Below are 19,065 nucleotides of genomic sequence, written 5' to 3'. Positions count from 1 at the left end.
GGCTCCGACGAAGCGGAGTTTGGTTGGGTTGTGGGTTTTCAGGCCTGGTGCCCTCAGAATGGGCCGCCTATTGTAGCCTCCCGTATTTTGCATTCAGTGTCCTCTATAGCTTGGGTATTGTTTTCCCAAAAGTAATGAATGCAGCTGTGGACTCTTTCCATTTATGAAAAACTAAAATTATGCTTACCTGATCATTTTCTTTTCTTCAGATGGAAAGAGTCCACAGCTCCCCATCCGTATTTTTTCTGTGTGGCGTCTTATTTTTTATTCTTCTGGCACCTTTTCACCCTGGTATTTCTTCTACTGTTCCTGGTTCCTTGGCAGAATGACTGTAGGATGAAGGAAGTGGGAGGAGTATTTAAGCCTATGGCTGGGATGTCTTTGCCTCCGCCAGGTTCTTATTTCCCAAAAGCATATATCTGATGTTTTTTTGTAAAAAAAAAAAAAAAAATATATATATATATATATATATATAGTTATATTTATATATATATATATATATAGTAATATCTATTAATAAATACTTAGAATATATTCTGCTATGTGCAGAATATTGGAATATGAAGTATTTACAGTCACTACACAGTATAACACTTTATTAAATATGAATATTGCATGAATATGCTTTTACATGTTTTCATCTACTTAATTGCAAAAGGTTCCAATGCCCCACCACGCCCCTGACCATGCCGATCCCGTCTGGCCATGCCCATGGTCCCGCCTGGCCATGCCCATGGTCCTGCCTGGCCATGCCCACGGTCCCACCAGCCACGCCCACTTTTGCGGCAAACAGCATGGATTTATTGTCAGGTAAGGCCAGGTGTGTTTGTCCCCATGCTGTCTCTACTGCGCATGACAGCTTCGGACAAACACACACTTGGCCTTTTATATTATAGGATAATAGAAGACCCTGTGAAGTGGCCCTAGGCAGATGCCTGCATTATCTGCATTGTAATCCATAATTATATGCATGTTTTGTCTGTGACTAACACATGTTGATAATCTTCTAACATATTTTGACAAATAGTTTTTTGTAGTACACCTGATACTTTGCAACAATTAGGTATATTTTAGTATTCTGGCTGTACGTTGGTATTAGTGATTTCTTACTTGTGGTTATTAAATATGTGGACATAAATGTCAGTTACAGTGCCCAGAGACTTTAGCTGCACCTCTGTTTAAACTGATCTAGTGAAAGCTCTGCGGCTAGCTGTTTGCCTGGTGTTTGATTCTAGAATGTCCAATTTAATTATTAACACGTTATACTTATTGGTTTCTAGTTATTCTTACCTTAGTGTTTATTTAATTTAGCTGTACAGTTACCCTTAATAAACTAGTGGATATATAAGTTTTTCTTTGTAGATTAAAAATCAGTAGATAAGTAAAAATTATGTTTTTGTTGTTGTTTGTATTCAGTCCCATCATAAACTATTCTAATTCACACTGACTCATTTTGTGTTACAGAAAAAAAATCTAATGCTGGCATTTCAAGCGGCGGAAAGTATAGGAATCAAACCCAGTCTGGTGAGTTTTTGTTTTCTTTCCAAATTACATTGGTGAGGCTCAGATTTGCTTGACAGGGATAATATCACCTTATTGCCGACAAGAGGCAAATACCTCTCCATGCTGCATTATACAAAAGCACAATAGCGCCAGAGGAATTCTTTGTATGAAGGCATCATTCATTTTTCATATTGACAGCTATTAGCTGTTTCCACGAGTGCTTAAGTGAGTAGTCCTATGTGTATAACAAAAAATGTAAAAGTGAGATAAAGTTAGTACTACGATAAATTAAATACTTGATGATATGAAAATACCAAGGGTATAGATTTATTAACAATGTCTGATTTCAAGTTACAGGATCGCTAAAATGATTATTATACACTGTTATTTACCCCCTTATAACCTTTACTGTCAAAGTAAATTGTATTGCAATGCCACACTTTGTGTTGCAGGCTTCTGGTTGCCAAAGGGTTAATGCTGTAGCATAATGATGTGCGTGCTACATGCTTTATGAACTGAAGGGTGAACACGTGTGTTCCCTTGTTCATGCCCCCAAAAATAACTAGACTGATGGATATTATATTTCTTGGGAATTTTGTATAGGAAGCAGATTTCCCGTAACTCTACTGTTTGACATATACAGTAATCAGCCACACAGGCTCTCATGTGATTTATATGGTTTATGCTTACAAATGTTTTATCTACTCTCTAATGTTTTTAGTCTGGTTTTTCACTTTTTAATTCTATAAATCATGTGAGTCAGATTTTTCAAGAGAGCGACCACAATAGATTTTGTTTTTCCACTTGCAGAAGTAGTAAACAAAACCTAGAAATTCTCTCAGAACCAAATTAAATACATCTATATAAATTAACTTCAACTGAGCATTTTCTCAACAGATATATGGCTCTGCTTATAAGAACACAAGTGTCTCTAACCTGCATATTCACACAGATGTACAAGGAGTCAGCTGCAGAGGAGAAAACTAGGTTGCAGATAGGAAGAGGTAGAAAATTAGGAAATGGTACAGTTCATATAAATTGCAATGCTGGACGGTGGTTGCTGGACCTTAGATTAGACCAATCAGATCTAAATGATAGAATTAAGCACTATTATTTATTAGAGTGGCAAAATTATTCTGTGCATGAAGCCTTTAAATATTGAAAGTAATACAGTTAAAATATTTATCTAAATTTACTTTTTTACTGTTCTAATTAAATATTTTGTTTAAAATAATTTCCATTATATTAACATTTAGTTGTTTTAAGTTGTCAGAAACCATGTTAACATTGGCTCTCATTTTACACTAAGTAGCATAGGATGGTGTCACTAAACATGAGATTGAGAGATAAAGAAATAGACAGACAGCTTGATGGATGAATAGGCAAATGGATCCAGAGATGGATAGATAGATAAATAGATAGATATGTGAATGAATGGATAAACAAAAGCAACCAATAAATGTTTAGCTGGATGGATGGATGGACGGACCAATGGAATCCGCATATGGATGGACATACAAATAGATTTCTAAACTTCTGCACAGTTTATCATTGTATTTTATAAGGTTAAAGAACCATGTAGATAAATGATGGGAAAATATTAGGTGCATAATATATTCCTCAATTTAAAAACAACAACAGTTTTCATTATAATTTCATTCTTCATTGTTCAGTTTTCTTTAAAAAAAAAAATCTTAAAACAAATAAACTATGAAAAAAGAGAATGTTAGAAACATGTTTTATCAAATGAACTGTTTTTGAAACCACAAGTAAAATAAAACATTCAGAACGAGAAGTAACTACGTGGGAAGCATTGAAGCTGAACTTTACAAAAATGTGTGGGATATATGTAGAAGAACATTCTATTTGAAAAAATCCATAAATAAACCAATCCATAGGTGAGAGCCTGCAGAGTATATTGAACCATCATATGAATTGATTGTGGCTCATTGTACCTACAGAAAAAGACTTGGTAATAATATAGAGACAGCTTGCGTCATAATGTGCTAGCCTATAGATTCTTTACATTGAGAACTACTAAGGAAATGTAGGGGAACTATTTATTTTTATTTTATGGACTATATTGGTGTATCATAGTGAAATGTTGCTAGTATTTAGTTCCCCAAATCTATACATGGGATACTGCAAATTAATGAAACCTCAAAATTATAGACAGATAAATAGGGAAATAAAAGCTTACATTAATTTACTCTTAATGAATTTGTGTAGCGCAGTATATGGTGTATTGTACTGATGTTAGTGAAGTAAGCTTTTCTTTTACAAAGATATGACGAGTCCACGGATTTCATCCTTACTTGTGGGATATTAACCTCCTGCTAACAGGAAGTGGCAAAGAGCACCACAGCAGAGCTGTATATATAGCCCCTTCCCCTCCACCCTCTGTCATTCTCTTTGCCTGTGTTATACTAGGAAGACATGGTAAAGTGAGGTGTTAGTTTTAGTTTCTTCAATCAAGAAGTTTTTTATTTTAAATGGTACCGGTGCATACTATTTTCCTCAGGGGGATATGGAAGAAGATTTCTGCACCGAGGTTGATGATCTTAGCAGTTGTAACTAAGATCCACGCTGGTTCCCACAAGACTTCTGAAGGTAACCATGAGACATCTTCAGTGTGCAGACCGGTTTCATGCTACAAGCAGCATTAAGGTATGTGCAGCCTTTTTTTCTGAGGAGACTTGGTGTATAAGAACTGGCTGGCATTATTTCCCTGTATGGGAATGGGGTAAGCAGTAAAACCTATTTTAATAAGAGAGGTGTTACTGGATTCCCTATATTATATTTATCATTAGTTGATATTTGGGCACTATGTGACATGGGAGACAATGTAAAAAACGATGTTTTATGTTTTTTATTTTTTGGCACTTAAAACTTATTGGTTTTATGCTTGAGGGTTGTATTGTGTGTGTATTTCTACTTTAGTGCAAAACTGCATTCCCATGCGGTGTTGTTTGGGCCTACTCCAACTTTTGACCTTAAGCGGCGGAGCCTATTTTGGCGCATTTCCTTCAGGCTTAGCAGCAGCAAACAGTAACTCGGTGGCTCCTGGACTGTGTAGCTGGTCTGAAGGGTTTGAAACTTGATTCAAAGTACTCTGGGGGCAGGTAGGTGCCACAGCACAGCAGTGGCGAGGTGTAGAGGGTATTTTTAGCTATTTTTTGACTAGATGTTGATATAAGTACTTCTAAAGCCTTATTTCTGCCCTTGCTTCTGGGTGCAGTAATTTTTGGATTAACCATCGATATTAAGTTAAATTTGGGAATAATTTAACGTTTTTTGTGCATTTTGGAAAAATTGTTCACTTTTTCTTTTCTTAAAGGCACAGTACACGTTTTTTCTAATGTTTATTTTATGCTATAAATAAGTGTTTAAACGACTTTTGTGGTATTACTAGTCTGTTCAACATGTCTGACATTGAGGTTTCTCATTGTTCTATGTGTTTAGAAGCTATTGTGCAACCCCCTCTAACATTGTGTAACTTTTGTACTGAAAGGGCTTTACAATGTAAAAAGCATATTTTAAATAAAGTAAGTGTGCCTAAGGATGATTCTGAGTCTGAAGAGAATCAGGATATGCCATCCAATTCTCCCCAAGTGTCACAACCTTTAACGCCCACACAAACGACGCCTAGTACTTCTAGTGCGTCTAATTCCTTTACTCTGCTGGAGATGGCTGCAGTTATGTCAACTACCCTTACAGAGGTATTGTCTAAATTACCAGTGTTGCAGGGTAATCGCAGTAGGTCAAGTATTAATGTAATGATGCTTTATTAGCTATTTCCGATGTTCCCTCACAGTGCTCTGAGTTGGGGATCAGGGAATTACTGTCTGAGGGTGAAATTTCTGATTTAGGGAATGTTTTGCCTCAGACAGATTCGGATGCTATGTCATTTAAATTTAAGCTTGAACACCTCCGCCTGTTACTTAGGGAGGTTTTTGCGATTCTGGATGATTGTGACCCTATTGTGATTCCTCCAGAGAAATTGTGTAAAATGGATAAATATTTGGAAGAACCTACTTACACTGATGTTTTTCTGGTTCCTAAGAAAATTTCGGAAATTGTTAGAAAGGAATGGGATAGACCAGGTATACCGTTTTCTCCCCCTCCTAATTTTAAGAAAATGTTTCCCATATCAGATACCATTCGAGACTCATGGCAAACGGCCCCTAAGGTAGAGGGAGCTATATCTACCATAGCTAAGCGTACTACTATACCCATTGAGGATAGTTATGCTTTCAAAGACCCTATGGATAAGAAATTAGAGGGTCTTCTAAAGAGATTATTTGTTAATCAGGAGTTTCTTTTACAACCTACGGCTTGCATTGTTCCAGTAACTACTGCAGCAGCTTTTTGGTTTGAGACTCTAGAAGAGTCTCTTAAGGTTGAGATTCCATTAGATGACATCTTAGATAGAATTAAGGCTCTCAAGCTAGCTAATTCTTTTATTACTGCTGCTGCTTTTCAAATTGCTAAATTAGCGGCAAAAATGCAGGATTTGCTATTTTAGCATGTAGGGCATTGTGGTTCAAATCTTGGTCTGCTGATGTGTCATCAAAACATAAGCTTTTAGCTATTCCCTTTAAAGGTCAGAATTGAAGAAAATCATTTCTGATATTACAGGAGGTAAAGACCATGCCCTACCTCAGGATAAATCGGTTAAAATGAGGGGTAAACAGAATAATTTTCGTTCCTTTCAGAATTTTAAAGGTGGACCCCCCGCTTCTTCTTCTTCCTCAAAGCAGGAAGGGAATTTTACCCAATCTAAGTCAGTCTGGAGACCTAATCAGAACTGGAATAAGGGTAAACAATCCAAAAAGCCCGCTGCTGCTCCTAAGATAGCATGAAGGGGCGGCCCCCGATCCGGGACTGGATCTAGTAGGGGCAGACTCTCTTTCTTTGCTCAGGCTTGGGCAAGAGATGTTCAGGATCCCTGGGCACTAGAAATAGTGACTCACGGTTATCAATTGGAATTCAAAGACTTTCTCCCAAGAGGGAGATTTCATCTTTCAAAGTTATCTGCAAACCAGGTAAAAAGAGAGGCGTTCTTACGCTGTGTAAAAGACCTTTCTACTATGGGAGTAATTTGTCCAGTTCCAAAATTGGAACAGGGACAGGGGTTTTACTCTAACCTTTTTGTGGTTCCCAAAAAAGAGGGAACTTTCAGACCCATTTTGGATCTCAAGTGTCTAAACAAGTTTCTCAGAGTCCCATCGTTCAAGATGGAGACTATACGAACAAACTTACCAATGATCCAGGAGGGTCAATATATGACTACCGTGGATGACAAAATCTCACACGGACACAGTGTTGTCTTTTCTGAGAACCCACAGCTAGAAGGTGAACATAGACAAGGGTTCACTTGTCCCACAGACAAGGGTTTCTTTCTTGGGAACTCTGACTCGGTAGCCATGAAAATTTTTCTGACGGAGGTCAGAAAATCAAAGATTCTAAAACTTGCCGAGCACTTCAGTCCATTCCTCGGCCATCAGTGGCTCAGTGTATGGAGGTAATTGGATTTATGGTAGCGGCAATGGACATCGTTCTGTTTGCTCGCTTTCATCTCAGATCACTGCAACTGTGCATGCTCGGACAGTGGAATGGGGATTATGCGGATTTATCTCCTCAGATAAATCTGGATCAAGAGACCAGAAACTCGCTTCTTTAATGGTTGTCGCTGGATCATCTGTCCCAAGGGACTTGTTTCCGCAGACCCTCGTGGGTGATAGTGACAACAGATGCCAGCCTTCTGGGCTGGGGTGCAGTTTGGAACTCCCTGAAGGCTCAGGGTGTTTGGACTCAAGTGGAGTCTCTACTTCCAATCAATATTCTGGAACTGAGAGCAATATTCAATATGCTTCAGGCGTGGCCTGAGTTGGCTTCGGCCAAATTCATCAGATTCCAGTCGGACAACATCATGACTGTGGCATTTATCAATCAGGGGGGAACAAGGAGTTCCTTAGCGATGATAGAGGTATCCAAGATAATCAGTTGGGCGAAGGCCCACTCTTGTCATCTGTCAGCAATCTACATCCCAGGAGTAGAGAACTGGGAAGCAGATTTTCTAAGTCGGCAGACTTTTCATCCGGAGGAGTGGGAACTTCACCCGGAGGTATTTGCCTCATTGATTCTCAGATGGGGCAGACCGGAATTGGATTTGATGGCATCTCAACAGAATGCCAAGCTTCCAAGATACGGATCCCGGTCAAGGGATTCTCAGGCCGAACTGATAGATGCCTTGGCAGTGCCTTGGTTGTTCAGCCTAGCTTATGTGTTTCTGCCGTTTCCTCTCCTTCCACGCGTGATTGCTTGAATCTAACAGGAGAGAGCTTCAGTGATCCTGATAGCGCCTGCGTGGTCACGCAGGATTTGGTATGCGGATCTAGTGGACATGTCCTCTCTGTCACCGTGGAAACTTCCATTGAGACAGGACCTTCTCAATCAAGGTCCTTTCCAACATCAAAATCTAATTTCTCTGCAGCTGACTGCGTGGAGATTGAACACTTGATTTTATCGAAGCGAGGATTCTCTGATTCGGTCATCAATACTTTGATATAGGCTAGAAAGCCTGTCACTAGAAAAATCTATCCTAAGATATGGTGTAAATATCTTTATTGGTGTGAATCCAAGAGTTACTCATGGAGTAAAGTTGGGATTCCTAGGATTCTGTCTTTTCCCCAAGAAGGATTGGAGAAAGGGTTATCAGCAAGTTCCTTAAGGGGACAAATTTCAGCTTTGTCAATTCTGTTTCACAAACGTTTGGCAAATGTACTAGATGTTCAGTCTTTTTGTCAGGCTTTATCTAGAATTAAGCCTGTATTTAGACCCATTACTCCTCCCTGGAGTTTGAATTTAGTTCTTCGAGTTCTTCAAGGGGTTCCGTTTGAACCCATGCATTCCATGGATATCAAATTGTTATCCTGGAAAGTTCTGTTTTTAGGTTGTTTTCAAATAAGAATATTAATCAGGAAATTGTTGTTCCTTCCTTATGTCCTAACCATTCTTCTAAGAAGGAGCGTATGTTGCATAATTTGGATGTGGTCCATGCCTTAAGTTTTACTTACAGGCAACTAAGGATTTCCGTCAATATTCTTCTTTATTCATTGTTTATTCTGGAAAGCGTAGGGGTTAGAAAGCTACAGCTACCTCTATTTCTCTTTGGCTGAGAAGTATCATCCGCCTGGCATATGAGACTGCTGGACAGCAGCTTTCTGAAAGAATTACGGCTCATTCTACTAGGGCTGTGGCTTCCACATGGGCTTTTAGAAGCGATGCATCTGTTGAACAGATTAGTAAGGCTGCGACTTGGTCGTCCCTTCACACTTTTTCCAAATTTTCCAAATTTGATACTTTTACTTCTTCTGAGGCTATTTTTGGGAGAAAGGTTCTTCAAGCAGTGGTGCCTTCCGTTTAGGTTCCTGTCTTGTCCCTCCCTTTCATCCGTGTCCTATTGCTTTGGTATTGGTTTCTCACAAGTAAGGATGAAATCCGTGAACTCATCATATCTTCGTAAAAGAAAACTAAATTTATGCGTACCTGATAAATTACTTTCTTTTACGATATGACGAGTCCACGGCCCACCCTGTTCTTTTTAAGACAGTTTTTCTTTATATTTTTTGTAAGCTTCAGTCACCTCTGCACCTTTTAGCCTTTCCTTTTTCTCTTCCTATACCTTCGTCCGAATGACTGAGGGTGGAGGGGAAGGGGAGGGGCTATATATACAGCTCTGCTGTGGTGCTCTTTGCCACTTCCTGTTAGCAGGAGGTTAATATCCCACAAGTAAGGATGAAATCCGTGGACTCGTCATATCGTAAAAGAAAGTAATTTATCAGTTAAGCATAAATTTAGTTTTTATTACTAATTGCAGATAACGTAATATGCGTTGTACCATTTTGAAAGTGAAATTTGCTGTTTGAATATATGTTTAACTTTCTTGTCTCTTTAATCTGAATTAAGTTGTAAGGGATGTGAAAGTGACACATAAAGCACTTTTGAGATATTTATAAAAATAAAAAGAGGCCCTATCTATATTCTTTTTTTAGTGAAGCATTTTATACTATAAGTTTAGGAGCCATGGATCTGTAATGCTTTGACATACAGTTTATCTGAAACCTGGTATTGCCTATTAAAATATATATATATATATATATATATATATATATATATACAAGTGCTTTACAGTTAAGTTGAACAGCTCTGTAGGCTTATTTCAGCTTTTTTTTTTCTTTTCTTCAAATACGGATACCAAATGAATAGTCAAAGGCCGCCAGGCTGTGCAGTTCATTAGGATCATGCTTATGGGTGCTCGTTGCTACATTTTAAGACACTTTTAAATTCACTTCTATTTTCAAAATATGCTTTGTTCTCTTGGTATCCCTTGTTGAAAAAGAATATGCACATATTTTACACTAGGGAGAGCTAGCTGCGGATTGGTGCCTGCACACATTTGTCTCTTGTGATTGGCCGACTAGATATGACTAGATGTTCTTTTAGCAATGTATAACAAGATAATGAAGCAAATTTGATACTAAAAGTAAATTAGAAAGTTGTTTGAAATTGAATATTCTATCCGAATCATGAAATACATTTTTGGGGGTTTCCTGTCCCTTTAAGTGTTACTGCACATGTGCATAGCTTCTCTGTGTACATGGACAATAAGAGCACTGTGATGTAAAGGGTTAAGCAACCCTGCAACAGTCACCAGTTTGTCAAAGAAATGGATACCGATCCTTTTTACTTTAACCAGATCACCACATGTATAGGTTTGTCTACTTTTTGTGAAATTATAGGGCCCATTAGGCTCATTTATTTTTTCAAAGCAGGAATTTTTACAGATTAATGTATTGGGCCCTTGTTGTATTTAGAGTAGTAGAGTAGCCTACCAGCTCAATATACCCCCATAATGCATACTATTTTCAAACGTAGACGACCCAGGAAATCTGAACCTGAGCATTTTTTAGCTTTTATGAATCGCCATCTTATCCCCAATTTCTTCCAAATTTTGCAGTAACAAAAATGGCGTTTTTCACACACAACTTGCTTTTTCATTGTGAATATTGAAATCCTGATGTGTCACCGCAGTGAAATGCCTCAATCAGCTACATCTCCTGAGTCTGCCAGTACCCTACATGTATAGGTTTGTTAGATATTACTGAAGTTACAGAGGTATATTAGGGACCAGACTTTTTTATTTTTGAAACTTGAAATTTGGATGCTGGGCCTTTCTGTGATTTTGGGGAATTTATAGAAGCTCAGAAAGACCAAATACATCCACAAGAATTTTGTTAACTGGAGTTAATTTTTTTGTGCTGCCCTAGGCACTTAGCATCCTGCTGCACCCCCCCCCCCCCCCGGTCAGGGAGTAATATGACTTTTTTTTTTTTTTCTTTTTTCTTGAATAGAAAGTAAGTATATAACAGTTTTCAAAATATACTTTATTGTTTTAATTAATTTGTACTACTCACTATTACTAATAAGCATTCAAGGAACTCTTTAATTTATCAAAGCAGCAGGTGTGTTTGGATTTAGCTGACCAGTACACTTACATAATGAGACCAATTATGAAAATAATAAATGGTAATATATTTAGTTGTTTACAGTTTGCAAACGAGAAAGCAAGTTAAACATTATTATTTCCATGCTCTGCTACCATGGGATTGCATGATTGCACACATACAGTGTGTGATGTGGGAGGCTGCAATCATAACAAGGTGGGGACTAAACATAACATTGCAGCTACTGCTACAAAGGCAGCTCTCTCCTAGAAACTCTTAATTTTCACACCAATGTCTTCTTTGTAGCTGCACCTTAACATGCAACTACTGAATATAGTCTTGCTCGTTCTCTTCTGGAGATGTCTAGCCCTGAAAGAGTGCTGTCATCACACCCTAAAAATCCCCTGCATGTCAGTATAGGTAGTAGCAGATCCAGCCTGCAGCCACCTCCCAGTTACAGCTTAAGAAGAGGAAGCCACCTCCCTATTTCAAGGAGCAGCTTAGTCCCATTCAGATCATTTAATTAGGGTGTTTTAGTGTTTTTGGTGGTAGTCCTCATTGGGGTCAAGTGGTTAGGGGCCAATAATAGTGGTGCCCTGGCATTTAGGGGTTAATTATGGTAGGTAGCCTGTCAGTTAAGGAGTTTAGTGTGGCGGGGACCAGGTCATATATAGGATATGTTTGCATGAAGTGTGGAGCCTATACATTACACTAGTGTAAACTAATAGCACATCTCTCAGCAATATTCCAGTGGCACTGACAGCTGTGGCAGTGGTCTGGCCCCTACCTGAGTTCCACTCAGCTGACTCCCTTACGCCCCGCTGACCACTCTCCACCGCAGTGATCAGTGAGTCTCCCTCTGTCACACACTTCTTCTCGTCTGGCTTGTGAGATCACGTGTGTGACTCACTCCCCAACAGACAGGAAGACGAAAAGCCAGTCACGTGACTGTTTGGCAGCAAGCTGCCTGTCAAAATAAAAAATCTTTAATGCCACATATTCGTGTAGCAGCGGGAGCAAGTGCCGCCCCCCAAAAAGTGTCGCGCTAGGCACCGGCATTGTTGGCCTATCCATTAATACGCCCCTGCTCTGTGGTAATTTAATGGCTCTGTGTCTGATATTGGGGTATTTCAAGTTAAACAAATCCCTTAAGGAAGCTTTAGTTTGTTTTGTTTTTTTAAACTCAGGCTTTCTCTGAGTTGTTGACAAGGGTGTGGTAGTTTTTGAAACAATTATTTATTAATACAGAGACCAGGCAAAGAAGGATAGGAAGGACAGTGATAGACACCTTTTTTGCTGCAGACTCTGCAGCGCTTTTGGGGGGCTCGTTTGTATGCAGTGGGAGAAAACCTACTTGGGAAATGCCTTACAAAAAGTCTGATGATGTTTTCTGGTTAAAAACACTGGGGGTTTGGGGGCTTCTGCTGAAATAAAATATTTGTGACTATTTTTTAAATAGTCCAGGTAAGTTACTTTGCGGTCTGTGCCTGACTGCTTGTATAATACATAGGAGTTGAAGACTTATGTGAGGTATCTGGCAACTTTTTTATGTCAAATGGTGGTTTTGCAATGTACCAGTATTAAAATATAAGAAAAAGTGTGTGTGTGTGCGCTAACAGCTACGGGGATAATCTCCAATGGTAATTTATAAAACAACTATAGTAGTGGGTGTATATACGCTAAAAATCCTAGGATTATATCCTCCTTTGAACAATATATCTAATAAAATATCTAATAAAATAAACACATATCCCAATTGGTACAAGAATAAAATACTTTATGTTATTATTCTTAAAAAATACATGAATATGCAAAAATGACAAAAATTAAGTTTTAATCTAAAATAAGGCTAAAAATGTATGACCGGTCATATACATATATGCATGCAAACAAACTAATTAAATCCAAGACATAAATCTAAAAGCCCCACTTTGAAATGAGGGTGCGGTAGCGAATTACACTTTGTGCAACAAAAAGTATGGTAAGGGATTTGTTCTGCTTAGAACTGAAATGTATCGTGGGTCCTTTAACGACTGAATTCTTAATTAAGAAAACTTGTATCCACCTAAATGTTCTTTCCTTTGTAAATAGTAACCTTCAAAAGAGTTCCAAGAAAGTTCCGTTTGTATAGTGGAGGTTAACCAATCAACGGACAAATTCGTTTAAAGGTAGTTGGTTCGATACTAATATATTATTAGTGTGTTATCCAGGGTATAAGTCTTAATCATAGGACGGGTGACAATGTATAACCTAACTGTAGGGCCACAACACCTCTACAGTGCCTACCTGTCTCACTTTGTGGTAAGAATTGTCCGTAGGGTTCAGGCACAGGTGTCTTGAGCGGCTCCTAACAGTCGGCGGTGTCACTGATCCTCTCGGAAGTAGATCCGGCTTGTACGAAAACTCTGCGCAGAGTATGTGGAAGAGAGGCGAAAAAAGTAATTCCGGACAATCTCTTTCAATCCTTGATGTTCGTGTTATATTAACACCTTGTGGAGTCAGACAAGAAACCACAAGGTGTTAATATAACACGAACATCAAGGATTGAAAGAGATTGTCCGGAATTACTTTTTTCGCCTCTCTTCCACATACTCTGCGCAGAGTTTTCGTACAAGCCGGATCTACTTCCGAGAGGATCAGTGACACCGCCGACTGTTAGGAGCCGCTCAAGACACCTGTGCCTGAACCCTACGGACAATTCTTACCACAAAGTGAGACAGGTAGGCACTGTAGAGGTGTTGTGGCCCTACAGTTAGGTTATACATTGTCACCCGTCCTATGATTAAGACTTATACCCTGGATAACACACTAATAATATATTAGTATCGAACCAACTACCTTTAAACGAATTTGTCCGTTGATTGGTTAACCTCCACTCTACAAACGGAACTTTCTTGGAACTCTTTTGAAGGTTACTATTTACAAAGGAAAGAACATTTAGGTGGATACAAGTTTTCTTAATTAAGAATTCAGTCGTTAAAGGACCCACGATACATTTCAGTTCTAAGCAGAACAAATCCCTTACCATACTTTTTGTTGCACAAAGTGTAATTCGCTACCGCACCCTCATTTCAAAGTGGGGCTTTTAGATTTATGTCTTGGATTTAATTAGTTTGTTTGCATGCATATATGTATATGACCGGTCATACATTTTTAGCCTTATTTTAGATTAAAACTTAATTTTTGTCATTTTTGCATATTCATGTATTTTTTAAGAATAATAACATAAAGTATTTTATTCTTGTACCAATTGGGATATGTGTTTATTTTATTAGATATTTTATTAGATATATTGTTCAAAGGAGGATATAATCCTAGGATTTTTAGCTTATATACACCCACTACTATAGTTGTTTTATAAATTACCATTGGAGATTATCCCCGTAGCTGTTAGCGCACACACACACACTTTTTCTTATATTTTAATATTGTCTCACATATCTGGTTTATGGGAACAGATTAGTGTCTGTGCAGATTTGCGCACCTTATACCTCTCTTTTAGCGAATTTGCAATGTATCAGGTATGGCTTCAAACACTGGTCAGCCAAGTCGACTCCCCCATATATTTATTGTAATCAAAGACACACTTTGGTTTGTTGATTGGCCTGTGCACTCCTCTTTGCGTTACTGGCTCTGTGGCTTTAGTGTTCATCGTGGATAAAATATGGACGTCTTTCTTGTCCGTAAATCTGATCGCCAAAAGTTCACCCTGATGCAAAGCAGATGTGTTTCCACACTTTTGCATGGGCCGCACCAGCTGTTGGGGTAATCCTCTCCTATTTTTTCAGATTGTGCCACAAGCACAAGTGTCAAATATATATATATTTTAAATAACTCAATACTTGTATAAAAATTGTTCAGGTATAAATGGTAGCCTTTGTTAAGGTATGGAAGGAAAAGGTCCCATAATATCTTTCTAGGTAAGGATCGAAAAACCACTTGATTCTGTTATAGAGGAAAGCTTCCTAAAATTGGACACTGTCCCAAAGTGTCTAGAAAGTAAGCAAGTACAAAGAGGGGGAAAAGGAAGCGCTAAAATCTAAATCCTCAAAGGACATAAAAATATAAAAAATATATTGACCAAATGTTTTGGTGGTGGAAGGGGTATTATTCAATAAAACTGTTGCTTTAAATATCAAAAAACGTTCATTATTGCAGAAGCCAAATGGCATAAGTACACAATTGTATAAAACAAGCTGCTTTCATAAAAATATATAAAATCACATAAAAACATGCATAGCTAGAACGTATTTAGTGTATTATATTGCAGATTAAAAAACGAGTACAGATTAACCTGTATATAGAATATATATATATATATATATATATATATATATTGCGCATAACATTAAAACAGCATATATGAACTAATAGTAGCGTGCACGCTCTATATAAAAGTCATAGCAATGTTCTGTATATACTTCCAAAGAAAATAGGGTATGGAGTAGTATGCTGGGGTTTCTTCCCCACCGTAGCTCAAAAAGGCTACGTACTCACAGTTCCTTTATAGCTGTTTTCTTCTAGATATCCTCCACAGGCTGCTTGCCAATCCAGAGGCACAATTTGTAATCCAACACGTATACCGATCTTATGTGTGTGTGCTTGCAGACTTCAACTGTGTTAAATAGAAACTTGCTGTGTGGTGACTTTTTGAATCAGGTGGTCAACTAATAAAAACAACTAGGTTAAGCAATTGAATACACCTGGATAAAGGTATAAAAGACAGCCAGCCACACAGAAGTGTTATGGTTTGACAAAGGCCAATTGGAGGGCCGGAACGTGTTACCATGTGACCACTGCTGGTCAGGAGTACTTGAGACGATCACTGTTCTGTAAAGATTTACATACTTTGGTTTTGTCTTCAAAAAAGTCACAACATACACTAGTATTTCTTTTTCTTACTAAATGTAAATGTAGACTAGATTATATGTAAATAGGAGGTGCCCTTGGTAGACCAAATACATTTTTGTGCATAAATGAATGAGACACAATGTATATCACAATACCATAACAACAGTAGTGTATCCTTAACTATATAACAGCAAAAGTACAAAAGCCAGTGTGTGCAAAGTGAATGATTATATAATAAGATAAGATATTAAAATGCAATTAACAATATATCTCAATAGATTTAGCAGTAGTATAGTCCCATATATATAAAAATGTGTTTATGTTGTCCATAAATGTAAATGTGTACAACTTGTTTTTTAAAAAACATTTCTCTTGTAAGGTGTATCCTTTACTTGTGGGATATTCTCCTTCCCTACAGGAAGTGGCAAAGAGAGCACACAGCAGAGCTGTCCATATAGCTCCCCCTCTAGCTCCACCCCCCAGTCATTCTCTTTGCCGGCTCTAAGCAATCAGAAGGGTAAAGTGAATGTGGTGTTAGAATTGTAGTTTTTATTTTCTACAAGCAAAAGTTTGTTATTTTAAATGGTACCGGTGTGTACTATTTACTCTCTAGCAGAAAAGAGATGAAGATTTCTGCAGGGAGGAAGATGATTTTAGCATGTTGTAACTAAAATCCACTGCTGTTCCCACAAAGGACTGAGGAGTACAAGAAAACTTCAGTTGGGGGGGAACGGTTTGCAGGTCAGGCTGCAATAAGGTATTTTCAGTCATTTATTTCTAGACAAGACTGTGATAATGCTAGAAAAGACTGATAAGATCCCCATGAGGGAAGGGTAAGCTGTATTCAGAGACTAAGTATGGAATTGCTAGCTTACATAACAGGGCTAATTTATGCTGGTTGACACTACTTAATGGCAAACGGTTTTTATTGAAAAATATCGTTTTTTGAGACACTTTGAAGGTTCCTTTGGGTTTCTTTCAGGGGTTGTTACCCACATGGCTATTATTAAAACACTTAGGAGTGTTTCTTTAGGGCTCAGAGCACTGGAGTAAGGTGGGAGGGGCCTAATTTCGCGCCTCAGATGCGCAGTTTTAGTGACTAGAACTTCAGGCTGTTTCACATGGAGGGTCCTGCTACAGTTTGAGGACACATAAGAAGCTTTTTCCCCACAAATCTGACTCCCAAGGGCAGGTAGGGCCACAGCAGAGCTGTGGCAAGGTGCTGAAGTTGTTTTAACCAGTCTGTTGGCTTAATATCGATCCGGTTTGGGCATTAAAGGGACAGTATACACTCATTTTTATATAACTGCATGTAATAGACAATACTATAAGGAATAAGATGCACAGATACGGATATAAAAATCCAGTGTAAAACTGTTTAAAAACTTACTTAGAAGCTGTCAGTTTGGCTCTGTTGAAAAGGCAGCTAGAAAGCCCACTGCAAGTGGCAAATAAGACACTCTCCCCTCCCCCTTCTTTTGCATATGAAAAGACCCTTTACACAAACAGGAGCAAGCTGGAGAAGGTAGCTGAGAGTATTCACATAAAACTTTTGGGCTTGGTTAGGAGTCTGAAAATCAGAGCAATGTTATTTAAAAATAAGCAAAACTATACATTTATTTAAAAAAAAAAACTTTATGGGCTATATAAATAGATCATCTACAAAACATTTATGCAAAGAAAAAATGAGTGTATAATGTCCCTTTAAGGGGTTAATCGTTTTTATTGCTAGTGGTGCAATCTTACTAATGCTTTAGGTACATACTGTGAAAATTTCGAAAAGTTTGCTGCATTTTTCACTGTTTTGGAAAAATTGTGTGCCTTTTTATCTCTTAAAGGCACAGTAACGTTTTTTGCAAAGTGTGTTTTTGCTTGATTAAAGTGATTTCTAAGCCTGTTTGCCTTACTACTAGTCTGTTAAACATGTCTGACACCAAGGAAAATCCTTGTTCAATGTGTTTAGAAGCCATGGTGGAACCCCCTCTCAGAATGTGTCCCACTTGTACTGATATATCTATACACTTTAACCCCTTAATGACCGCAGCACTTTTCCATTTTCTGTCCGTTTGGGACCAAGGCTATTTTTACATTTTTGAGGTGTTTGTGTTTAGCTGTAATTTTCCTCTTACTCATTTACTGTACCCACACATATTATATACCGTTTTTATCGCCATTAAATGGACTTTCTAAAGATACCATTATTTTCATCATATCTTATAATTTACTATAAAAAAAATTATAAAATATGAGGAAAAAATGGAAAAAAACACACTTTTTCTAACTTTGACCCCCAAAATCTGTTACACATCTACAACCACCAAAAAACACCCATGCTAAATAGTTTCTAAATTTTGTCCTGAGTTTAGAAATACCCAATGTTTACATGTTCTTTGCTTTTTTTGCAAGTTATAGGGCCATAAATACAAGTAGCACTTTGCTATTTCAAAACCACTTTTTTTCAAAATTAGCGCTAGTTACATTGGAACACTAATATCTTTCAGGAATCCCTGAATATCCATTGACATGTATATATTTTTTTTTAGAAGACATCCCAAAGTATTGATCTAGGCCCATTTTGGTATATTTCATGCCACCATTTCACCGCCAAATGCGATCAAATAAAGAAAATTGTTCACTTTTTCACAATTTTTTTCACAAACTTTAGGTTTCTCACTGAAATTATTTACAAACAACTTATGTAATTATAGCATAAATGGTTGTAAATGCTTCTCTGGGATACCCTTTGTTCAGAAATAGCAGACATATATGGCTTTGGCTTTGCTTTTTGGTAATTAGAAGGCTGCTAAATGCCACTGCGCACAATACGTGTATTATGCCCAGCAGTGAAGGGGTTAATTAGGGAGCATGTAGGGAGCTTCTAGGGTTAATTTTAGCTTTAGTGTAGTGTAGTAGACAACCCCAAGTATTGATCTAGGCCCATTTTGGTATATTTCATGCCACCATTTCACCGCCAAATGCGATCAAATAAAAAAAAACGTTAATTTTTTCACAATTTTAGGTTTCTCACTGAAATTATTTACAAACAGCTTGTGCAATTATGGCACAAATGGTTGTAAATGCTTCTCTGGGATGTCCTTTGTTCAGAAATAGCAGACATATATGACTTTGGCGTTGCTTTTTGGTAATTAGAAAGTCGCTAAATGCTGCTGCGCATCACACGTGTATTATGGCTAGCAGTGAA

At 37.9% G+C, this 19,065-nt stretch overlaps 1 protein-coding gene across 2 annotated transcripts in view; it reads left to right on the top strand.

Annotated features, from left to right (window-relative positions):
- The window catches only part of SPECC1 (sperm antigen with calponin homology and coiled-coil domains 1), a 962,422-nt gene that overhangs the window by 918,676 nt on the left and 24,681 nt on the right, over positions 1-19,065 (top strand). For both annotated transcript variants that reach the window (XM_053706122.1, XM_053706123.1), the window contains one exon: positions 1,465-1,524. In XM_053706122.1, the coding sequence (XP_053562097.1) occupies positions 1,465-1,524 (60 nt within the window). The remainder of the gene's footprint in view (positions 1-1,464; positions 1,525-19,065) is intronic.

Source organism: Bombina bombina, chromosome 3 (genome assembly GCF_027579735.1).
Source record: "Bombina bombina isolate aBomBom1 chromosome 3, aBomBom1.pri, whole genome shotgun sequence".
NCBI classification, from domain to species: domain Eukaryota; kingdom Metazoa; phylum Chordata; class Amphibia; order Anura; family Bombinatoridae; genus Bombina; species Bombina bombina.
This window is presented reverse-complemented; position numbering and strand designations above follow the sequence as displayed.